The sequence below is a fragment of the Tupaia chinensis genome, unplaced genomic scaffold (genome assembly GCF_000334495.1).
Source record: "Tupaia chinensis unplaced genomic scaffold, TupChi_1.0 Scaffold000539_1, whole genome shotgun sequence".
NCBI classification, from domain to species: domain Eukaryota; kingdom Metazoa; phylum Chordata; class Mammalia; order Scandentia; family Tupaiidae; genus Tupaia; species Tupaia belangeri.
In genome coordinates this window covers 1,279,795-1,301,428 of record NW_006160052.1, presented here as the reverse complement: position 1 = coordinate 1,301,428, position 21,634 = coordinate 1,279,795, and the positions used below count along the sequence as shown (strand labels likewise).

The following is a 21,634-nucleotide window of genomic DNA, read 5'->3' as shown; positions in this document are numbered from 1 at the left end:
TTTTTTTTTTTTTTCTATGCAAAAATACATCATGACTTTCTGACAACCAGTCATTTCAGAGGTCTGCGTTAGCCCGGAAGGAGAGCCCGTGCCCACAGCCGTCACCGCCCCTCTCCTCCCAGCCCCTGGTCTCCGTGGTGCTCAGGGAACTTTTCAGTTGACGTCTGTGGGATGAGGGAGTGTCCCCTGGGGTGCAGGGGGGCTGGCTCGCTTGTCAGAGAGAACCAGAGGGGGACGCTGGGCTGCTCAGGGGCTGTGGGGCTTCCTGGCTTGGCGTTTCCCTCTGACACTTGGCTTGTGAGTTAAAGCCCCTGAACGACTGAGAGATGATGAGGCTTGGGAAACTGAGGTGTCTGAGATGGTGAGTGGGCGTGGGAGGCCGGGAAGGAAACAAAGCTGGGGTGGGGACTAGACTGGAGACCCCCTGGGCGCGAAGCAGGCAAGGGACCAGTGAGTTTGCTGCTTGCTTATGGGCAGGGGCCACCTGTCAGCCCGGAGCCTGGAGGAACCCTCACTGCCCGAGCACTCGCACTCAGACGTGGGCGTGATCTGCCAGTGCCAAAACTCTAGCTTCAGAGGTCGCTGGAAGCATTCCACTTTGTGAGGAACTTTCCCTGCTCAGGAGCTGTGCGGGAGGAGAAAGGCCACTGGGCTGTCATCTGGCCTGCAGGCGTCAGGGCTCCCATTTGGCAGTGGCATTTCTTTGACATAGAGTTAAATCGCAGAGCCTTTTGGCTCTCTGAGTAGCACCGTGGCGGTTGGCAAGAATAAGCGCCTTACGAAAGGCGGCAAAAGGAAGCCAAGAAGAAAGTGGTTGATCCATTTTCTAAAGACTGGTATGGCGTGAAAGCACCTGCTATGTTCGACAGAAGAAATATTGGGAAGACACTGGTTACCAGGACTCAAGGAACCAACATTGCGTCCGACAGCCTTAGGGGCCGTGTGTTTGACGTGAGCCTTGCCGATCTGCAGAATGACCAAGTCCCATTTAGGAATTTAGGAAATTCCAGCTAATTACTGAGGATGTTCAGGGCAAAAACTGCCTGACTAACTTCCATGGCATGGACCTCACCCGTGACAAAATGTGTTCCATGGTCAAAAAATGGCAGACCATGACTGAAGCTCAGGTCGATGTCAAGACTACCGAGGGTTATTTGCCTCGTCTCTTCTGTGTTGGGTTTACTAAAAAACACAGCAGTCAGGTACGGAAGACCTCCTCTGCCCAGCATCAGCAGGTCCGCCAAATCCAGAAGATGATGGAAATCGTGACCCGGGAGCTGCCGGCAAATGACTTGAAAGAAGTGGTGGGTAAACTGATTTCCGACAGCACTGGAAAAGACATAGGAGAGGCCTGCCAGTCCATCTGCCCTCTCCACGACGTCTTCGTCAGGAGAGTCAAATGCTAAGGAAGCCCCAGTTTGAACTGGGCAAACTCATGGAGCTTCATGGGGAAGGTGGTAGCTCTGGAAAAGCGACTGGGATGGATATGAACCACCAGTCCAAGAATCTGTTCAAAGTTCAGACTTTTAATAGTGACAAGTAAAATGTCCTATTTGTGACAGTTAAAAAAAAAAAAAAAGAAAGAAAAGTTAAATTGCAGAAGGAATGGTTTTTAAATGCCATAATCCTTGCTTTAGGGATGTCTGTGTAGGAATGGAATAGGAATCATTATGTGCTTTATTTCATGGTTTGACATTAATATTATATACTTTTTAAAGAATTGTTTAATTTTATTTATTTATTTTAAAATTTTTTCCCAGAGACAGGCACACACACACCGAGAGAGAGAGAGAGAGAGAGAGAGAGAGAGAGAGAGAAAGAGAGAAAGCAAGCTACCAGGTTCAGGACTCGAACCTTGGTCAGCCATGTGGGAGTGTCCAGCACCTTAACCACCACACCACCTGCTGGTCTCTTATTTTATATTTGTATGCAAACACATGTGTAAATATAACTGCACATAAGAGAACATATATGTAGACTTCATCCCCCAAATGAGATATTATCATATTTTTTAAAGTTTTTTTAAAATTTTCCTTCTAATTAGGCTACTTCCTTCATCTCTTTTTTCCTACACGCCTCTACCGTTTCCTAGGTAATAATGCCGATGCCTTTGCATGTACCTTTCATATGTGTCTCCATGCACATAGGTTGACCTAGACACCGATGTAGATATTAATACATAAACTCATGGAAGCACAGATCCAGATACAGGCATTGCCATTGTTTTACAGAACAGAACCACAGGGGCCAGCGGGTGGCATAGTGATTAAGGTGCTGGACTCCCACATGGCCAACTGTGGTTTGAGTCCCAAGCCTGGTGACTTGAAACTCACTCTGGGCGCTTGTGCATGCATGCCCCAAATCCTGAGAAAGTGGAGAAGGGATTGTGGTGTGGCCTGGGTGTGATTTCTCGCTTTCTCTCTCTTCATCTTTCTCTCTACCTCTCTCTGTCGCTCCAGCAAGTGCACATGCCCTATAGCAAAAATCTCTCTCTCAAAAAAAGAGAACAGAATCAGAACAGAATCGTATTGACATATTTGATCCACTTTGTCTATGCATCTGTTTCTCATCCATATCTCACAGGGAACCCCTCCAAGGCCTTGTTAGAACTTAAATGTATTCTTTTGAATTTGCAAAGTATTCCCAATGTGGGTGGAGCAAGATCCACTTCCCCTGTCAGCTGGCGTTTGCTTCACTTCAAGCATTTGCCGCCTCGCCGTATCTGCAGTGAGCTCTCCTGCACGCACAGACGTACACACGTAGCATGTTCTTTTTTCTTTCTTTCTTTCTTTCTTTTTTTTTTTTTTGAGAGGTTTATGCTATAGGGCGCGTGCGCTCGCCAGACAGACAGAGAGAGACATAGAGACAGAAAGCGAGAAATCACCCCCAGGGGGATGGTCACGCCGCAATCCCTTCTCCTCCATTCTCTTCTCGGGATCTTGGGCACGCACACACACGTGCCCGGCGTGAGTTTAAGCCACTGGGTCCGGGACATGAACCACGGTCGACTACGTGGGAATCCAGCGACATAGCCATTACGCTAACTGCTGGTTCCCCACACATAGCACATTTTAAATGAACGCTGCTAGATCGTGTTTCTTAACACGGACCAATTCACATTTCCATAGCAACTTGTAAGTGGACTCTTTCCTCTTATCCTCACTAGCGTGGTCAGCAGGATTTTAAACAAGTAAACAATGGCGTATTTTTACTTACGGTGTCCTCCTCTGGCTGCAGCTGCCTTTTTCTGTGTTCTTCAGTGGTTGGAGTGTGCACTTCCGGGACTCCCCTCTTTGGGTCCTCCATCCATTTTTCTACTGGGCTGATAATCCCCCTCTTACAATTTTTTTTGAATTTGTTCATGTATTTCTTCCATGAGAGAGAAAAACAGAGAGACAGGCACCCCCAGCAGTTTTCACACTGTGGTCCTGCCGCTGCCTCAGCCAGCCAGGACTGCGATCGTATGTGTGTACCCACCACGCTCAGATTCTGGACGTGGACCGGGGACCTTGTCCGTGTGCTTCAGTTGCATTGCCACTGTACTACCGCGTTCCTCCCCTTGATCAATGTGGCTTCTCTTAGAGGGTGGCAGCTTCTTTATTGTCGCCACCTCACCCACTGCAGCCTTTGCGTCACAGCCACCCAGTCCTGTGAAGTCTGTATTTTTTTGCTTTTCTTTTTGAATGACATTTTGACTTACAAGTTTTTAGGCTCCCTAGATCTTGGGTAAACTCTTGGCACTTCATTGTGCCACAGATGGTGGTAAAATGGGGGGCTGAAACCAGAGGGGTTTGCCAGCACACGGCTCTGATGTGGACTCCACACCTGCTCGCCTTCCTTACTTGCATGCCTTATCATTGCATTCCCAAATGTAGTGTCTTCAACAGTGATTTGTCATCTTTCATGACTCTGTGGGTTAATAGGGCTCAGCGGGGTGGCTTTTCAGCTGATGATGGCTGGGATGGCACACACAGCTGCATTCTTCAAGCAGCTGGACGAGGCTGGAAGGTCCCGTGAGGCTTTAGACACAACTTGGTGCCCTGGGATACTGCCAGGTGGCCCCTCTCCGTGTGGACTTTCGCCACTCAGATGCCTGAGTGGAGACTCTTTATGGCAGGATGACTGACTTCCAGGGGAAGGAAGCAGGAGCTGCCAGTCCATTTAAAGCCTAGACTCGGAACTCCAAGAATGCTCCTCCTTCCTCATTTTAGCCGTCAGACCCAGCCAGAAGTCCAGCCCAGGTTTAAGGAGGAAAAGGGATTCTGTTCCTTTCTGTGGGAGGTGACATGAGCTCGCAGGAATGGGGCTCGTCGCTGGCTGCATTTGGAGACTGTCTGCCCCCTTCCCTCATTGCATCTCACCTGTTCCCCAACAGACACTGACCAGCTTGTTGGGTGTAAAATGACCCCAGCAAATAAACCGGGGCAGTCGGACGTACTTGGGTTCGAATTCCAGCTCACCCACTTTGTAGCTATGACTTTGGAAAAGTTAGCCAGTTCTTCATAGGAGGCTTGGAGAGATTTGGAAATAATACCTCAGTGAAGTAGGTGGCTGGGTGTCTGGGACTGAAAAGGTGCTCAAGGAATGGAGCTCTTTTTTTTTTCCCTTCTTCCTCCCCACTTCCACCTCCAGAAACTGTGTTCTCCAGCACTGGAAGGGCATCTTCGACCTCTGAATCGAGATTCCACAGCTGTTCAACAGCTGCACAGACACGCCATTTCTGAGGTCAGGAAGGGATCAGCCTGCTGCAGCCCATTCCGATTCCGCCTCTAGTCAGGTTGTGCATAGCGCCCACCCTATCACGTAAGGTCTTCTTGGGACCTTCAAGGAGGCTCATGGATAGCGAGCACCCCCCTCACATGCACACACACACACACACACACACACACACACACACGTCCTCCAAAGGTGGCGACACCCATAGTCTGTAGCCCCTCAGATGACTTTGGTTTGTTGGAAGAGACAATGACTTTAAGGACAGGCCAACCCTTGCATTCCGCATTAGAGCAGGTAATAGACCTTTGAACATGGAGGAAGGAGACCCCACCCATAGGTGAGCCTGCTGCAGGCCATTCTAACCCACTCACCTCCCCATCCTTCCCGCTCATGCCTGTCCCTCCAGGACACTGTCAGGGACCAGCCTGGGATACCCCTTGTCGTGTGAGTTACAGATAAGACAAATTGCATCAATCTCAGATTCCCCTTTTAATCTCAACCTGCCTGCTCTTCCACCAGCCCCAGAAAAAGAGAACGCCCGAGCAGGAGGAAGGGCCTGGGCTGCAGGTTCATTTCTTGGCCTTACGCGGCTCCCCCTGAGCCCTGACCTGGGGGAGGGGGCGGGATCCCAGAACTGCTCCCTCAGCATCTCCCTGGCAGACCTCTCCTTGGAGAAGCCTCCCTCCTGGGGAGGACGGCTCAGCATGCATTCAGGGCCGATGATGAGATTCATGAAATGGAGTGTGTAACTGCTCCGCGATGAAACTGTGATCCTCTCATAGAGCCGCATTTCCAGGACTGTATTCACAAAGGAGAATGGACCTTCCACTTTCTGTAACAGTCCCCAGCGGCTCTGTGCTGGAGCAAATATTAATGACATCTGGATGCACCAGAGAACAGGGACCCCACAAACATGGGTGCAAAACCTCACTCAGGGTTGGGTTCCAGTACTGGAATCCCCAAACGTTGTCTATGCCAGGGTATCCGAGTGTAACCACTGAGCCCAGCAAACTTTAGGTCCTCCCTCTAGCCTGTCCCAAAGGCAGGCCTCCAGAGCTCACACTGAGCCCTCACTCCCCACAGGGCTTTGGCGTTCAGTACCCGTTCTGGGCTCCCACCTCCACGCACCGTGCAGCAGGAAGCCGGTGCAGAGGAGGAAGTGGCCCCTCCAGGCGCACAGCGGACAGCAAATGGCAGTGTTCATTTTGACCTTAAGTGCTGCCAAGCCCGGGCCCCTTCATCTTAACCCTGGGATACAGCAGTGGTTCCCAACCTCACGGAGGAGCTTTGTAATACTCCAGTGACGGCTAGTTGAGTCTCAGTTTCAGGGCCAGGCCGGACAGCAGAGCGTTTGAAAAGCTCCCCTAGTTGATTATAATGCACAGGCAGGTTTGCGAAGCCTCGCGCAGCACCATCGATAAACTGCGTCATCATCTATAGACTGAAGAGGCTGCTCTTCTGTCTTGCAGGATTGCAGCCGGCCAGCTGCGGTGGCCCGTCACCTGTGGGGTGACGCGATGTATACCGATGGCTGGCGTGTCAGGGTGTTTACTTCCACTGCGGAGGGACCAGTTGCCTAATCTAAAAATGGCAGTTCCTTGCTTGAGAAGGCCGGGTTCTGTTTGTGACACGGCTGTGCCTTCAGCTGGAAACGGAATACTGAACGGCAGAGAGGACAGGGTCCGCTCCAGGAGCCAGAGAATGTGAATGGCCTTTATCCCCACCCCGCCCCACCCCCAGCGTGTTAAATCCTTTCAGACGCCCCTGAGCGCCTCTTCAAATGCTGGATTCTTGGCTATAATAAATAATTACATCCTTCTCTTTGGACTCCGGTTCCAGATAGTAGTAATCCAAGAAAATCCAATAATGACAGTTGCATTAAGATCCTTCTTCCAGGCTAAGCAGAACATCTGTTTAGACATATTTTTAATCGGCAAATGCTTCCTGTGTTGAGTCCTCAGCAAATTAAATTTCTCACTGGACCGAAGGGGAAGCTGTCATTCAATAACCCATCTCTGGAAATTACACCCCAGTCTCTTTTCCAGGTGCACTTAAGATTTTCCCATGCTCATTTGACTGCATGAACAGGCCCCTCCAGCCCCGGGTCACGTGTATGTGCCGCCCAGCGTATCCAAGAAACACGGGACGTCTTCGTGTGATTCTCTCGAATAGAGGAGTATTTTTGCCCGTTCTCCAAAGGAGAGTTGGCAGCAGAGGAAAATTAAGAGACTTGTTGAAAACCATATGGGACATGAATAACAAACTTCCACTCGCTCCATCGCTGCTGCGATTACTTAAGACGCGGTGACTCTCAGGATGTCAACATTAAGAGCTTCGGCGTTGCCAACATTTTGGAGAGGTTTCCGCCGCAGAACTGTTTGGACTGTGAGGCTGTTTATTTTTAGAGTAGCTCATCCGTTCTTTGGTCCATTCACTCGGAATACAAAAACATTGCGTGCTTACCCCAGCCACGCACTGTGCGGGGCGTGGAGAATGGGGTCGTGAACGAGTCACCTGCAGTTCCTGCCCTCAGGGAGCTTCCAGTCCATGAGAACAATTCACATTAGAAATCTCTCTCTCTCTCTCTTTTTAAGTTTATCTATGTATGTCTCCATGACTGGAGAGAGAAACAGACAGAGGGACAGCACTTACAACAAGGCCCTGAAAGTACCGTCTGTCCCAGCGTCTGCCCGCCCTGGAGCACAGGCACGCGTGGTCCTCTCTGGCATGCTCAGAGAGGTCTGTGGACTTGAACCTTCCCTGGAACTGACTTGCAGGGCACTGGTGTTTTACCACTACCCCACTGTCTGGCGCCATATTTTATCTCTTGATGCAATTTGCAGTTTCAGGCTGGGATAGCAAATTAGAATATCCATGAAGGCCAGGTGTGAGGCGGCTGGAGGGGACAATGTGAGGCGGGGGAGAGGCTCTGGCAATGGGAGGAGGCGTGCTCTGGGCCTGGGGGGCAGGTACTCCTTAACTCCAGTTGATGTACCATGACGGAAGACGGGCCACTGTTGCCACATCTTTCCGTTTTTAAAGAAAAACTAGAAAATCTGGATTCTGATGTGAAATCCCTTGATTCTTAAAAGTTGGCTTCCAAAATGAGATTTTTAAAAAAACATAGTGCTGGCCAAAATTGTCCAGGCCAAACAAAACACATCTGCGGATTGGGTTTATCCCAAGGTTGCAAGTGTATAACTTCTGTTCTAGAAATCTGAGCAGTAAAACAACTATTTTCAGGTTTCAAAATGTATTATATACCCACATTTTGTATCTGGCAGTATGACCACAAAACTAGTAAAAATCCTTTATACGCGTATAGAAATGTTGAAAAAAATACACATTTTTGTCCCCTCACCCTCAAATTAAAAATACAGAGTTTAATTCAAAGGAAAGAAAGGCAAATTGCCATGATCAGAAGAGAATAAGGAACGTAAACTCGTAGCACTAACCATGCGGAGTACATTGAAACTGGGGTGAGATTGAAGGGCCAGGGGCTGATGTTATATGCCCAGGTAGGTCCCGGAGATGTGGCCTTGGTTTCATGATGGACAGCAAGTAGAGACCAAAATCCTGCATAAAATGAATGCCCTCCTGGGGACCAAGAGGTGGCACAGTGGTTAAAGTACTGGACTCTCACGTGGCTGACCACAGATGGAGCTCTGGACCTGGCAGCTTGAAAATCATGCTAGGTGTGTGTGCGTGGTTGCCTGAAATACTGGGAGGAGAAGGGATTGTGGCATGGCCATCCCCCTGGGACGTGGTGATTTTTCACTTTCCCTCTTTTAGTCTCTCTGCATCTCTCAGGCTAGCACATGTGCCCTATGACAAAAACCCTAAAAAAAAAGAATGTCCTCAAAGGGCTCAGAGAAGTGGCAAGAAATCTTCCTATCTCTCTTAGGCTGTCAATGGGGACAAGAAAATCCTCTGTGAAAAACTAAATCCCAAAGCTTGTACCTCATGCAGTTGTGAGTTTTAAAATTATACTTCCTGTACATGGAAATTCAAAACTGAGAAATTAACACAAAAATTGATCTGGAACCCATAGAATCCCAAGAGTCTTGGGAAAAAAAAATATGCAAAAAGGGTCACACACATGATGCAGGGCATATGGGACTCCTGTGAGAAAAGAATAATCTTGCCTCAAAGTGAACTTAACATAAAAATATTAGAAATACAAAACATCAATCTCTGAGGGAGAATCAGCAGACACAACAATTTGGAGAATTGATACCTCGAGATATAGAAAGACTTAAACAATCTGAAAGAAATTATAATATGACTGAAAAGTGAATAATGAGCCAAAGCAAGAATTTGAAACTATATTAGGGGAAAAAATAATCAAAAACCAGGATGATTGAAATAAAAAGAAGGCAGGTTTTAAAAGCACTAACTAGCTCTTCTATAAATGATAATGTATTTGTTGAAACTGATATGACATAAATAGTATGTTGAACACAACTGGAGAGAGAATAAGGAAGTAGAAAATAGGTCTAAGAAGACCATACAAATTTTAGAACTGAGAGAGAAAGATATACAATGTGGAAAAAGGTGAAGAGACATGGAGGATAAAATGACAATGTTCAACAAGAATTCTAGATGAGAGAACACTCATGGATAGACTTGGAAGAGGCCATTGTCAAACAAATAGTGAATTAGAATTTTCTGTAACTGAAAGAAAGGGTAAAATTTCAAGAATTGCACTGAGTTCCAAAGAAAGAATTAAAACAAACCACATCTAGACCATTAAAATGATGGGGAACTCTAAAGACAAAGAACAAAAGAAGGAAAACAAGAGATGAGACAGATAATTTATAAAGGAATGACCATTAAACTCAAAAGCTATCTTTCTCTGGCAGAAATGAAGTTGACAAGGCATTGTAATTCTGTCTTTGAAGTGCTGAGGAAAAGATACCTGTCAACTTAAAATTCTCTATGTTCCGAACTAAACTTTATCTCTAGGGTGATAACAAAAGATATTTACAGTTAAAGACTGAGAGAGTTTATCATTATCATGAATTAACTGAGAAAAAGTCAAAGACCTAAATATAAGAGCAAAAACCAAAGACCTCTTCAAAAAAAACACAGGTATGAATCTTTCTAATTTGAAGTTAGGCTATGGTATGACATTAAAAGAACAAGCAACAAAAATTTAAAAAACAGATTAATTAGACTTAGTTGAAATTAAAACTGCTGTGCTTCAAAGGACGCTATCATAAAAGTGGAAAGAGAACTTGCAGAATGAGAGAAAATATTGAGTCACTGGGAAAGTCATGATGAATCTTTCTATGTTTTTCTATGCAAAAATACGTCATGACTTTTCAGATGACCCAATATTTGGAAATCTAATAAGAGTCTGGTATTTGGAATACATAGATTAGTTAAAACACAACATGAAATGACAACCCAATCAAGACATAAAGGATTCAAATAGGTATTTCTCTGAAGAAGATATATAAATGGCCTATAAGCACAGGAAGAGATGTTTGTCATTAGAGAAATGTAATTCAAAACCGCAGTGAGATGCCACTTGGTATCATCACAATGACTATAACCAAAAGGATCGGCAATGATAAATATCAGCAAAGGTGTGGAGACAGTGGGGACCTGGTGGAACTGCTGGTGAGACAGCGAAATGGTGCCACTACTTCGGTCCTCCAAACGGTAGACCTAAGAGTCACTGTATGACCCAACAAGTTCTCTCCTCAGCATATACCCTGAGGCGAGAAAACATGTCCACAAACATGTTTATAGCAGCGTTATTCAATAATAGCTAAAAGATAGGATCAAGCCCAATATCCGTCGACTTAGAAATGGGTGAACAAAAGGGGTCTGTCTCTCCTGCAATGGAATATTATGCAACCTTATGAACCGCTGAGCTAATTCATGCTGCAGTGTGGGTGAGCCTTGAAAACATTCTAAGTGGAAGGAGTCAGGCAGTTTCAGGTATGGGAGTTATCCAGAAAAGGCAGCTCCATAGCAATGAGGGAGAGTGGTGGTTGTCAAGGACTGTGGGGAGGAGCAATGGGGGGCGACTAGGGTGTTTGGCCTAGTGTGTCCTTTTGGAGTGGGGAGCAGTAATAGCCGCATAACCTCATGAATATCCCCAAACCACTGTGCACTTTCAAAGGCTGAATATTATGGCGTGCACATTATATATCAATTGTTTTAAAGAAAGAAGAAAAGCTGGGCCAGCCAGTAGGATGGTGGTTAATGTGGCTGGATCCCACATGGCCTAGTTCTGGACTCGGTGGCTTGAAATGCATGTTGAATGCATGTGTGTGAGTGCTCAAAATCCTGAGAGAAGAATGGATTGTGGGGTAGTCTCCCCCCCCGGGGGGGGTTCTCACTCTCTCTCTCTCTGTCTCTCTGGCAAGTGCATGTATCCTATAGCAAGTTAAAAAAGAAAGAAAGGAGAAAAGCTAGGAAGAAAGTACCCTTTAAATGAATGAAGACAGAAGGAAGTAATAAAGTAAATAAAATTAATGAGGGACCAGCAGTTGACGTAACGGCTATGTCATTGCACTCCCACGTAGTCGACTATGGTTCGAATCCTGGACCCGGTGGCTTAAACTCACGCTGGGTGTGTGTGTGTGTGTGTGTGTGTGTGTGTGCGTGTGTGCCCAAGATCACAAGAGGAGAATGGAGGAGAAGGGACTGCGGTGTGGCCATTCCCCCAGGGGTGATTTCTTGTTTTTTTTGTCTCTCTGTCTCTGTCTTTCTGACAAGTACACGCGCCCTATAGCAAAAACCTCTCCAAAAGAAAAAATAAATAAATAAATAAATACAATTAATGAAATAAGCAAAAATGAAAAGGAATGGCAAAACTGAAAGGTGATTTTCAGGAACAACAATGACCATAAAAACCCACCAAAAAACAAAAACAGAAACTAAAGAGAAAATGCTCCAAATGATGTGGACCCAACCCTGCAGTGGCCAGAGGTTCAGTCTTTATCTCTCTACCTATGCTGTTTCCAGGGCCCGAACTCTTGGACTCAGAACCTTCAATCCAGCCTGTTTTCTCCCACATTCCTGTCTGTAGGGTCTAGCTGTGCCGAGAGACTAGGAAGAACTAGGGGCTTGTTAGAGGCTTTGCTTTTCCCAGTGTCACAGACACGTTCTTTCTTGTGTGGTCCAATTATTTCAAAATCTACCACACTGGCAAGGGGTCCACTCAGCCTGTTTCCCCAAATGGCCATGGCACTGGAAGAAAGCACACCCCTTGGTCAGCCCCCCACAAAGGACCATGAGTTTTCCCGGCCCACCTGGTTCTGTGGCCCCTGGGGTCTTCGTCAAGGTTCCAAACAGCCAGGCTCACTCCCATCATCGGCCCTTACATGTACTGCACACACTCCTCCTTGCCAGGAACACGACAACCCAGGTGTTCAAAACCCTGGACTAATTGAACACCCTGTTTAGGGCACATGTTTTAACATTCCCTTTTGTGGATTTATGAATGATATGATCCTAACTGTAATGTGCAGAAGAAGCAAAAAGCAAAAATCATGGTAACCTGGCTGTCTTGCAGATGGGAAGGAGAGCGCTGTGCTTCTGCCCAGCCCTGGGGCCTCCAGTGCCACAGCGGAGACCTTCTCCCCTCGGGTCCGAAGAGCCACGACCTCCAGGACAGAAAGGATATGGCCCGGAGGGGTCATCCCCTACGTCATCGGAGGGAACTTCACCGGTCAGTAACCCCAGTGAGGCGTGCTGGGGGCTAGGGGCCTTGTCTCCCTGGGTTAAAAGAGTCTTCCTGGGAAAGACTTAGGTGGGCTTGGGGGGATGCCTTGGGCCACAGCATCCTACCCACTGGGGCTCCCTTGTGCCTACAAGGCCTGGCCCACCAGGCCCAGGGCAACTGCAGTTTGTTTTCCAGAGATAGTTGCCGTGTTCTCAACACTCAGGTAGGAGGTCTTAAAAATAGGGTTTTCAGGACCAGTGGTTAGCGTAATGGCTATGTCGCTGGACTCCCACGTAGTCGACCACGGTTCACGTCCTGGACCCGGTGGCTTAAAACTCACGCTGGGCGTGTGTGCATGCGTGCCCAAGATCCCGAGAGGAGAATGGAGGAGAAGGGATTGCGGTGTGACCATCCCCCCTGGGGGGCGATTTCTCGCTTTCTGTCTCTCTGTCTCTCTCTGTCTGTTTGGCGAGCGCACGCGCCCTATAGTGAAAACCTCTCCAAAATTAAATAAATAAATAAATAAATAGGGTTTTCACAATGGCTTTGGACAAGCCTCTAGGCCAAAGGAAGCTCGTGAGCCACACATGGTGGCTCGCCTCTCTGCGTGGACAAGCACCCTGCACTTGGTGGTCTGCTGCAGCCACACACCCCGGAAGTGCCCGCACGGTAGAGCAGGTCGGTAGATGTGGCATGACTACCTGGTCCTCCCTGGCTCCAGCAGGTATGGGCCAGACAACCTGGGGCAAAGTATCAGACCCTCCCTGCCTCAGCGCCTCTCCTGTAAGTGTGGATGATGGTACTTTCTACTCTGTAGAGTTGTTTTGAGGATGAAATGAATTAATATAAAGGGACCAGCAGGTGGCATAGTGGTTAGGGAGTTAGACTCCCATGTGGTCGACTGTGGTTTAAGACCCGGATCCAGGGACTTGAAACTCAGACCAGGTACATGTGCCTGTGTGCTCAAAATCCTGAGGGGAGAAGGGATTGCAGCGTGGCCATCTCCCCAGGGGTGATTTCTCACTTTCTGTCTCTCCAGTGAGTATACACACCCTATAGCAAAAATCTCTCTTTCAAAAAAAAAAGAATAAAGAATTAATCTAAATAAAACATTCAGAATTGTCTAGTGTATAGTAATTAAGAAGTATCTGCAATTGATATTATTATCTTTAAAATACATAAATCACCATGACTTCCCATTGCCACTAGAATGAAATGGAGACTACTGGCCACAGCCTGCAAGGAGCTGCCCAGGGCGCCCTGGCCTCCCTCTCCTGCCAGTCCCCTTCCCCTCTCCACTCCCTCCCCTCTCTCCTCCATCCCTAGCTCTGTCCTCACCAGCCATCTTTCCAGCCCACAGGCTCCTCAGTACACTTGCACTCACACTTGCCTTCTGTCTGCCTGGAATGTTCTTCCCCAACCTTTGCTTGGCCGGCTTTTCTCACTGGAGTCCCAGGTCAAGAGATGCGTCCACAGAAGTCCTTCGCCAGCTCCCTGGCCCCCACCTGCTCCCCTCTATTCAGCCCCCAGATTTAGAACAGTTTCAGCATTTCCCATAGCTGGAAATGATCTTACTAATATTTTTATTTTATTTATTTGTTTCTGCTCAAGATCTGTGGGAGCAGGAATCGTTTTCCTGTCTCGTTTTCCCTCCTCTATCTCCAACACCCAGGGCAGGGCTGGCACCCTACAGACAGGCCATAAGCCTGCAGGCAGCGTCAGCTGAAGGCGCGGGTGAGAACACACCGGGCGACTCTCGAGGTCAGGCCTTTACTTCCCTGTGGCTCTCTGCCTTCTGCCATGCAAGATGCCCAATGAAGGCAGGTGCCTGGAGGACTCGCTCAAACTGCTAGAATAAACCACTGGTGGGTAACCTGGTGAGGCATGGTGGTGGCCTTCACCACAGGTACCTAGAGCCAGGAGAGCCCGGAGCACTCCCGACCGCCCCTGCTCTCTCCCCAGGAGGATATCCACTCAGTTCCCTTTTGCCCCCACACAGGAGCTCAGCGCGCCCCAGGCCAGGCACTTCATGAGGTGCTGGGGGTGAAAGGTGAAGAGTGTCCGACCTCGCCTTGGGCCAGCCCAGCCTCGAGCAGAGCAAGGTGGTGGCCAGAGAATTAGAACGTAGGGAGTGCAGACAGCCAGGGACGGGTCCTCGTTCTCTCTCCTGTGTGCTTCCGGACCAAAGGTTCATGTTCCTTTCGTCCAATTGAACCAATTTTATGACTTCTATATTAGAGTTTTGCCTGGGGGTTTTCTGTAACTGGCGGGGTAGCTCTTTTGGTGAGTGAGCTATAAACAATTTGAGTCAAGAATGTCGAAATGCCGGGACCAGCAGTTAGCGTAATGGCTATGTCGCTGGACTCCCATGTAGTCGACCGCGGTTCGTGCCCCGAACCCGGTGGCTTAAAACTCACGCCGGGCATGTGTGCATGAGTGCCCAAGATCCCGAGAGGAGAACAGAGGAGAAGGGATTGCAGTGTGGCCATCCCCTCTAGGGGGTGATTTCTAGCTTTCTGTCTCTCTGTCTCTGTCTGTCTGGCGAGCACATGTGCCCTATAGCAAAATCCTCTCCAAAAGAAGAAGAAGAACGTTGAAATGCCAAGAAAAGCGGACAGCTGAGTTTCTCTCTATCCGGGGCAGCATGACACCATGCCCACGTCTTCCAGACCATGAAGGGCCCCTCCCTCCAGGTTACGTTTCGCTTTGGGTTGTTACTGTTGTTTTCAACATTCTAAACTCAGCCCTCCTTTCCCTGCCGGCCTTTGCATTTCCCAAACAGCTATTTTTCCTACACCTTCTTATTATTTCTGGCAAGATGACAAGCGCTTCCCTTCGGTTGAGTTGATAGATTTTGAAAAGAATACTTACTGACTATACGTAACTTCCAAACTGGATTTCATCATTCAGCCGATTTCCAATCAAGGAAATATGAAGACAGGGTCAGAGAATGTAGGGAATTCACCTGTTTTCAAAGACCTTGTGGAAAAGCAGGCCCAGGGCTTCCTCATGAGACACTGAACCCATGCAGAGTGCATGAGTTCTGTGCGGGTAGAACTTCCAGAGTGTGCGGGGCTCCTCCCACGGGGAGATGCACCTCTGGGTGAACACCGCACCAGCCAGCTGACCGCCCTCTTCGGCAGCCTGCGGCTTCCAAACTAATGTCCCTGGGGAAGGGTTTTAAAGTTTAGGAAAGTATCTTAAATGCAAAGGACAAGTTGGGAAGCCCTGGATATTTGGGGAAAAAACAAAAACAGCTTCACTCTCTCTTCCAACTCACGCACGCTTACGGTCGGCAGTTTGGGAAGCTGTATGTTTAGCAAGGGAAGTCCTTGTTTCTAGTGTATTTTTATTCTGGGGCACCAGAACAAGTGTTTTTTTTTTGGGGGGGGGGAGAGATTTTAGCTATAGGGCGCGTGCACTTGCCAGACAGAGAGAGACATAGAGACAGAAAGCAAGAAATCACCCCCCAGGGGGGATGGCCACGCCGCAATCCCTTCTCCTCCACTCTCCTCTTGGGATCTTGGGCACGCACGCCCACGCGCCCGGCATGAGTTTTAAGCCACCGGGTTCGAGTTTTTTTTTTTTTAATTAAAAAATTTTAATAGAAAAAATACACATTGTACGTATTCAAGGTATGCAATGTAATCATAATTTGGTATATGTATACATTATATAATTGTCATCACATCTAATTAACGATCATGTCCATCACCATAGTTACCTACGTGCGCGCGCACATGTGTGTGCATGTGGTGGGGTGGGGGGAAACTTCAATGTTGCTCTTTTACCAAATTTCAAGAAAACAATACAGGATTATTATCAAGCTTTCTCCGGCCATCAGAGCAAGCTTGGTCTTAAGCCAGAGCCATGAAGCACCTGAAGAAGGCCACCTGGGCTGAATGAGTGCTCGCCCTGTTGTTGCAGGAAGCCAGAGGGCCATTTTTAAGCAGGCCATGAGGCACTGGGAGAAGCACACCTGTGTGACCTTCATAGAGAGGACGGATGAGGAGAGCTTCATCGTGTTCAGCTACAGAAACTGTGGGTAAGTTACTGAGGCACGCCACTGCCACAGAGCCAGCGGCCATGGACCAGAGGGCTCGTGAGCTCGAATTCTCTCCATAACCCCACATATTTACAATGAGTTGTGGTTCAGAGGAGTTTAGAGGTTACGTGAAACTCTCCCTTGCCCTTAGTGAAGTCGCCATCCCGTGACAAAGCGGGTGAGTCAAGGGGATGACTCTGGGGAGACCCGTTCCTGGAGGGTCCTTCACTGGGAGGCCAGCTGAAGGCACTTGTGGAGTCTCATAAGGAGAAAGACCCTAAGCAGTGGTTAACCCCTTGGGGCCAGCGACCCCACTGAGACTCTGACGACGCACTGGGATCCATTCCTCTAGAATGGACGTACGTGTGTGAAAAATTCCCCACGCCACTTGAGGGGTTCCGTAGGCCCACAGGCTTCCTGCAGGACCCATGATACGTAATAAAAGATGGGTTATGACGAGCGATCTGTTAGCCAGCACATGTACATGAGATACACTGCCCTAGTGAGACAAAACTGAAAGTCAACTGCGTGCTCTCTATATAAGATGATTTCTGAAAATAGTGAGCCAGAGGGCCTTGAAGATGAAAGGAAAGGAGGCGTGCAGACCAATGCTGCAGGAGGAAAGCCGGGGTCGCAGTTTTAGTTACAGCTAAGGCTTTTATTGTTTTTAGTTTTTGCCATAGGGTGTGTCCATTCACCAGAGAGAGAGAGAGAGAGAGACAGAAATCACCCTCGAGGGGGATGGCCACGTTCTCTTCTCCTCCATTCTCTTAACTGGATTTTGGCCACACACACACACGCACACACACTTGGCATGATTTTCAAGCCACCAGGTCTAAGTCTTGAACCATAAAGCCCACCATCTATGGGATTCAGAGCCTTCAACTCCACGCCGCCCTGTCAACCCTGTTTTGGATTTAGAAGTCAGAAGATGTTGGGGGAATAGGAGAGACACTTTATAATGAGAAACGGTACAAGCCACGGTGAGAGTATAACTGTGTCGTAAATCTTTATGCACCAAACAGCATAGTGTTAAGAATCATAAAATAAGGCCTGGGAATGCAAGGAGAAATGGACGGAAACACCAATACATATTTATATATATATGTATATATATATATATACACACACACACACACGCACACACACTTGGCATGATTTTCAAGCCACCAGGTCTAAGTCTTGAACCATAAAGCCCACCATCTATGGGATTCAGAGCCTTCAACTCCACGCCGCCCTGTCAACCCTGTTTTGGATTTAGAAGTCAGAAGATGTTGGGGGAATAGGAGAGACACTTTATAATGAGAAACGGTACAAGCCACGGTGAGAGTATAACTGTGTCGTAAATCTTTATGCACCAAACAGCATAGTGTTAAGAATCATAAAATAAGGCCTGGGAATGCAAGGAGAAATGGACGGAAACACCAGCTACAGGAGACTTATTTCATTTCTGTTGGCCCAGGTAAATCAGTGTCAAGTTGACCAAAAAAATAAGTAGAGCTTCATAGAAGATTTGAACAGCAAAATCATAGAGTTAGTTCTACAATCTATCAACTCCTATAGACTGAGAACATACTTTTAATTTTTTTGAGAGATTTTTGCTATAGGGTGCATGCACGTGCTGGAAAAAACAGAGAGAGACAGAGAGACAGAGAGACAGAAAGCAAGAAATCACCCCTGGGGGGGAATTGGCCACTCTGCAATATCTTCCTCTCCGTTCTCCTCTCAGGATTTTGAGCACACATGCACATGTACCTGGTGTGAGTTTCAAGCCACTGGGTCCAGGACTTGAACCGTGGTCAACTCTGTGGGAGACCAGCACCTTAACCACTATGCCACTTGATGGCCCCTAACACTCTTTTTTTTTTTTTTGAGAGAGATTTTTGCTACAGGGCTCATGTACTCATTGGAGAGACAGGGAGAGACAGAGAGACGGAAAACAAGAAATCACCCCCTACAGGGGTGGCCATGCCACAATCCCTTCTCCAGTGTCCTCTCGGGATTTGGGGCATGCACATACATGCATCTGGCATGAGTTTCAGGCCACTGGGTCCAGGACCCGAATCACGGTCAATCACATGAGTCCACTACACCATCTGCTGTTCCCATCCTAACACACTTTTTGAAAGTGTTGAAGGATTTGAGAGCTTGACCACCTATTAGCCATTAAGGACATCTCAGTGGATTCCAGAAAATATTCTGATTCCAAAGCAATAAAACTGTGCATAATAAAACAAAGAAAGAATAAACTTACCCGATGAGTTAAAAGCCCCTCCCCCCACTTACAGTCCTTAGGTGTAAAGAAATCAAGGTTAAAATTGCAGACTGTCTGGGTAATAACAGCCCTACAGTTCTAAATGAAAGAGATAAGGGTGAAACGATGTCCAAAGGAAAACCCCCAGCCTGCAATATCCACATCACTAGTTAACAGTGACAGACATGGGCCCTGACATGGCGGTGTGCACAGCTAAGATGCGGTGTTCTGCAGGTGGGGACCACATGGGACCCCTGGTCCAGCCTAAAAGTTGAGCACCATGGCCGCACCTGTGGTTCCAGCTTACCTGAGAAGCTGAAGCAAGAGGGTCTCAACAGGAAGATCTTGTATAAAGAGCAAAACTGAAAAAAGAAAAAAAAAATCATTACCCCAGAAGAATAACCCTAACAATGAAAACCCAAGTAGACAAGGTAGAATATTATAGGCTAATAAATTGAAGAGTGAATTCTTGAAGTAAACAAGCAAAAACAGATAAACTACTTGTTAGCTTAACTAAAACAAGAAAGTGAGCGTGTAGAAATAGAAAAAATTAGAAATTCAAAAAAAGGAAAAATAGCCGCAGAGTCAACAGAAACACAAAAGACTAGTTTGTAGAATTCTAGGACAAGAAATGTGAAAATTAGGATAATGTGAATGACTTCAAGGTAAATAGAAAATTCTGGCAAAGATCAATCACTTTGAAAGAAATCGAAACTGGAGGCAAAAAAGCTTTCTCCTCCAAAGCACCAAATTCACAATTTTCAGATGAATTAAAAAATAGTTTTGTCTCTTTATTCCTGATAGAACACATGAGCATGCGCCTGGGAGAGAGGTGGGAGAGAGAGGGTTTGGTCCTGCTGCAGTCCCCTTCTCCAGCCCTCCAGCCTGTCACATCTCTGCCACTCACACACACGCTCAGCATGTTTCAGGCTGACCGCGCTGGGAGTCGAGCTGCGGTTGCCATGTGGACTTCACCTCCTCTCTCTCTCTCTCTCTTTTGCCAAAGGGCATGTGTGCTTACCAGAGAGAGACAGAGAGACAGAGGGAAAGTAAGAAATCCCCATGCCACATCCCTTCGCCTCCATTCTCCTTCTGGAATTTTGGGCACACCCACATGCACCCAGTGTGATTTTCAAGCCACTGAGTCCAGGACTTGAACCACGGTCATCCATATGGGGGTCCAACACCTTAATCACTACACCACCTGCTGGCTTCTCCACCGTCTCTTAAGCTACACATTACCACAGAGTCGGCCCAATAGATGAATTTCTTTAAACCTCCAAGAAACCTTTAGATTATTCTGGTACTATGTAACCTTTCAGAGCATAGTGAAAGAAGAACACTGCCAAATTACTTCTCAGGAATCACTGTGGCATCATCACCCTGAAATGGCAAGTAGGACACCCTTTCAAACCAAGAAGAGAACATTATAGACTCGTCTCACATACTAATGGTCATTACTTAAGTGTTATTCAGCGGTAGAAGGGAAGAGGAGGTTCGTCTGAGTTCACATCGACGTCAGCATTAGAAAACCTGTTCAGGTGACTGACAGGTTCAGGGAAAGAAGCTGAATTCCGAGCTCAGCAGACGTGGAAGAGCATCTGCACTATTCAGCGAGCACGTTTTGTTTTATGAAGTAGCTGCGGGCCCAGTCATGGCAAAAGCAGGAGGGTGCCACTGCCAGGGAGTGGAGCCACATGAGAGACCCAGGCTCAGTTCCCCCACACGCCTACGCAGCCCGGGCAGGTGTCTGTCTGTGTGTAGCCCTAGGTGGCTGTGGGATGGGCAGGAGGATCATGACGTGGCTCTTCCTAAAAATCCCACCTCTCAGGCCAGCAGGTGACGTGGTGGTTAAGGCGCTGGGTCCCCACATAGCCAACGGCAGTCGGCATTGAAAAATCATGCCAGGCGTGTGTGCATGCATGCCCCAGATCCCAAGAGGAGGTGGAGGAGAAGGGATTGCGGCGTGACCATCCCCCCTGGGGGGTGATTTCTCGCTTTCTGTCTCTATGTCTCTCTCTGTCTGTCTGGCAAGCACACGCGCCCTATAGCAAAAACTTGAAAAACAAAGCCACAAAATAAAAACCTCACTTCTCTCTTAAAAAAGAAGGGAACAAAAGGTACCCAGGTAACACAGGAATAGGTATCAAGAATACACCCCAAATTAAAAACTATATACCATGTATATTTTCCTATATTTATACACACATCTAAATGTACATTCCAAATCAAAAGCCAACATCTTTTTTTATTGATGACAATCCCAGCAGCATTTTTGTTAGAATTGGGAACAAACTGAAGATACATATGATCAGCTAGTTATTTAAAGTTGTGGGTTTTTTTCTTTTTTTTTGGGGGGGGGAGAGGTTTTTGCTATAGGGCGCGTGTGCTTGCCAGACAGACAGAGAGAGACATAGAGACAGAAAGCGAGAAATCACCCCCCAGGGGGGATGGTCACGCCGCAATCCCTTCTCCTCCATTCTCCTCTCGGGATCTTGGGCACGCACGCACACGTGCCCGGCGTGAGTTTTAAGCCACCGGGTCCGGGACACGAACTGCGGTCGACTACGTGGGAGTCCAGCGACATAGCCATTACGCTAACTGCTGGTTCTCTAGAAATAACACTTTGATAGTGTGCTTTGATGATATGGATCCAGGTTTCAAATATACATACCCTTTTATCCATAATCCCATTGCTGGGGATTTACCCTACCACGATCAAGTATGAGTCCAGACATTTCTGTTTTATTTTTTCTTATCGTCATTTATTCATTTTCGTTTGTATGTTCTCCTTACCTCTGTGGCTTTGTTTAAGCAACAAAAACCGAGTCAGCCTAAAGGGACCTTACCAGGAGACTGATGAAATACATGTTAGTATTATTAAAAAAATGGATACTATGGGGCCAGCAGGTGACGTGATGGTTGAGGTACTAGATCC

At 47.4% G+C, this 21,634-nt stretch overlaps 1 protein-coding gene across 1 annotated transcript in view; it reads left to right on the top strand.

Moving 5' to 3' along the window:
* TLL2 (tolloid like 2) overlaps positions 1–21,634 on the top strand; it is a 147,101-nt gene that overhangs the window by 72,093 nt on the left and 53,374 nt on the right. Inside the window, exons 4-5 of the mRNA XM_027775252.1 lie at positions 12,248–12,403; positions 16,325–16,442. Coding sequence (XP_027631053.1) covers positions 12,248–12,403; positions 16,325–16,442 — 274 coding nt within the window. The remainder of the gene's footprint in view (positions 1–12,247; positions 12,404–16,324; positions 16,443–21,634) is intronic.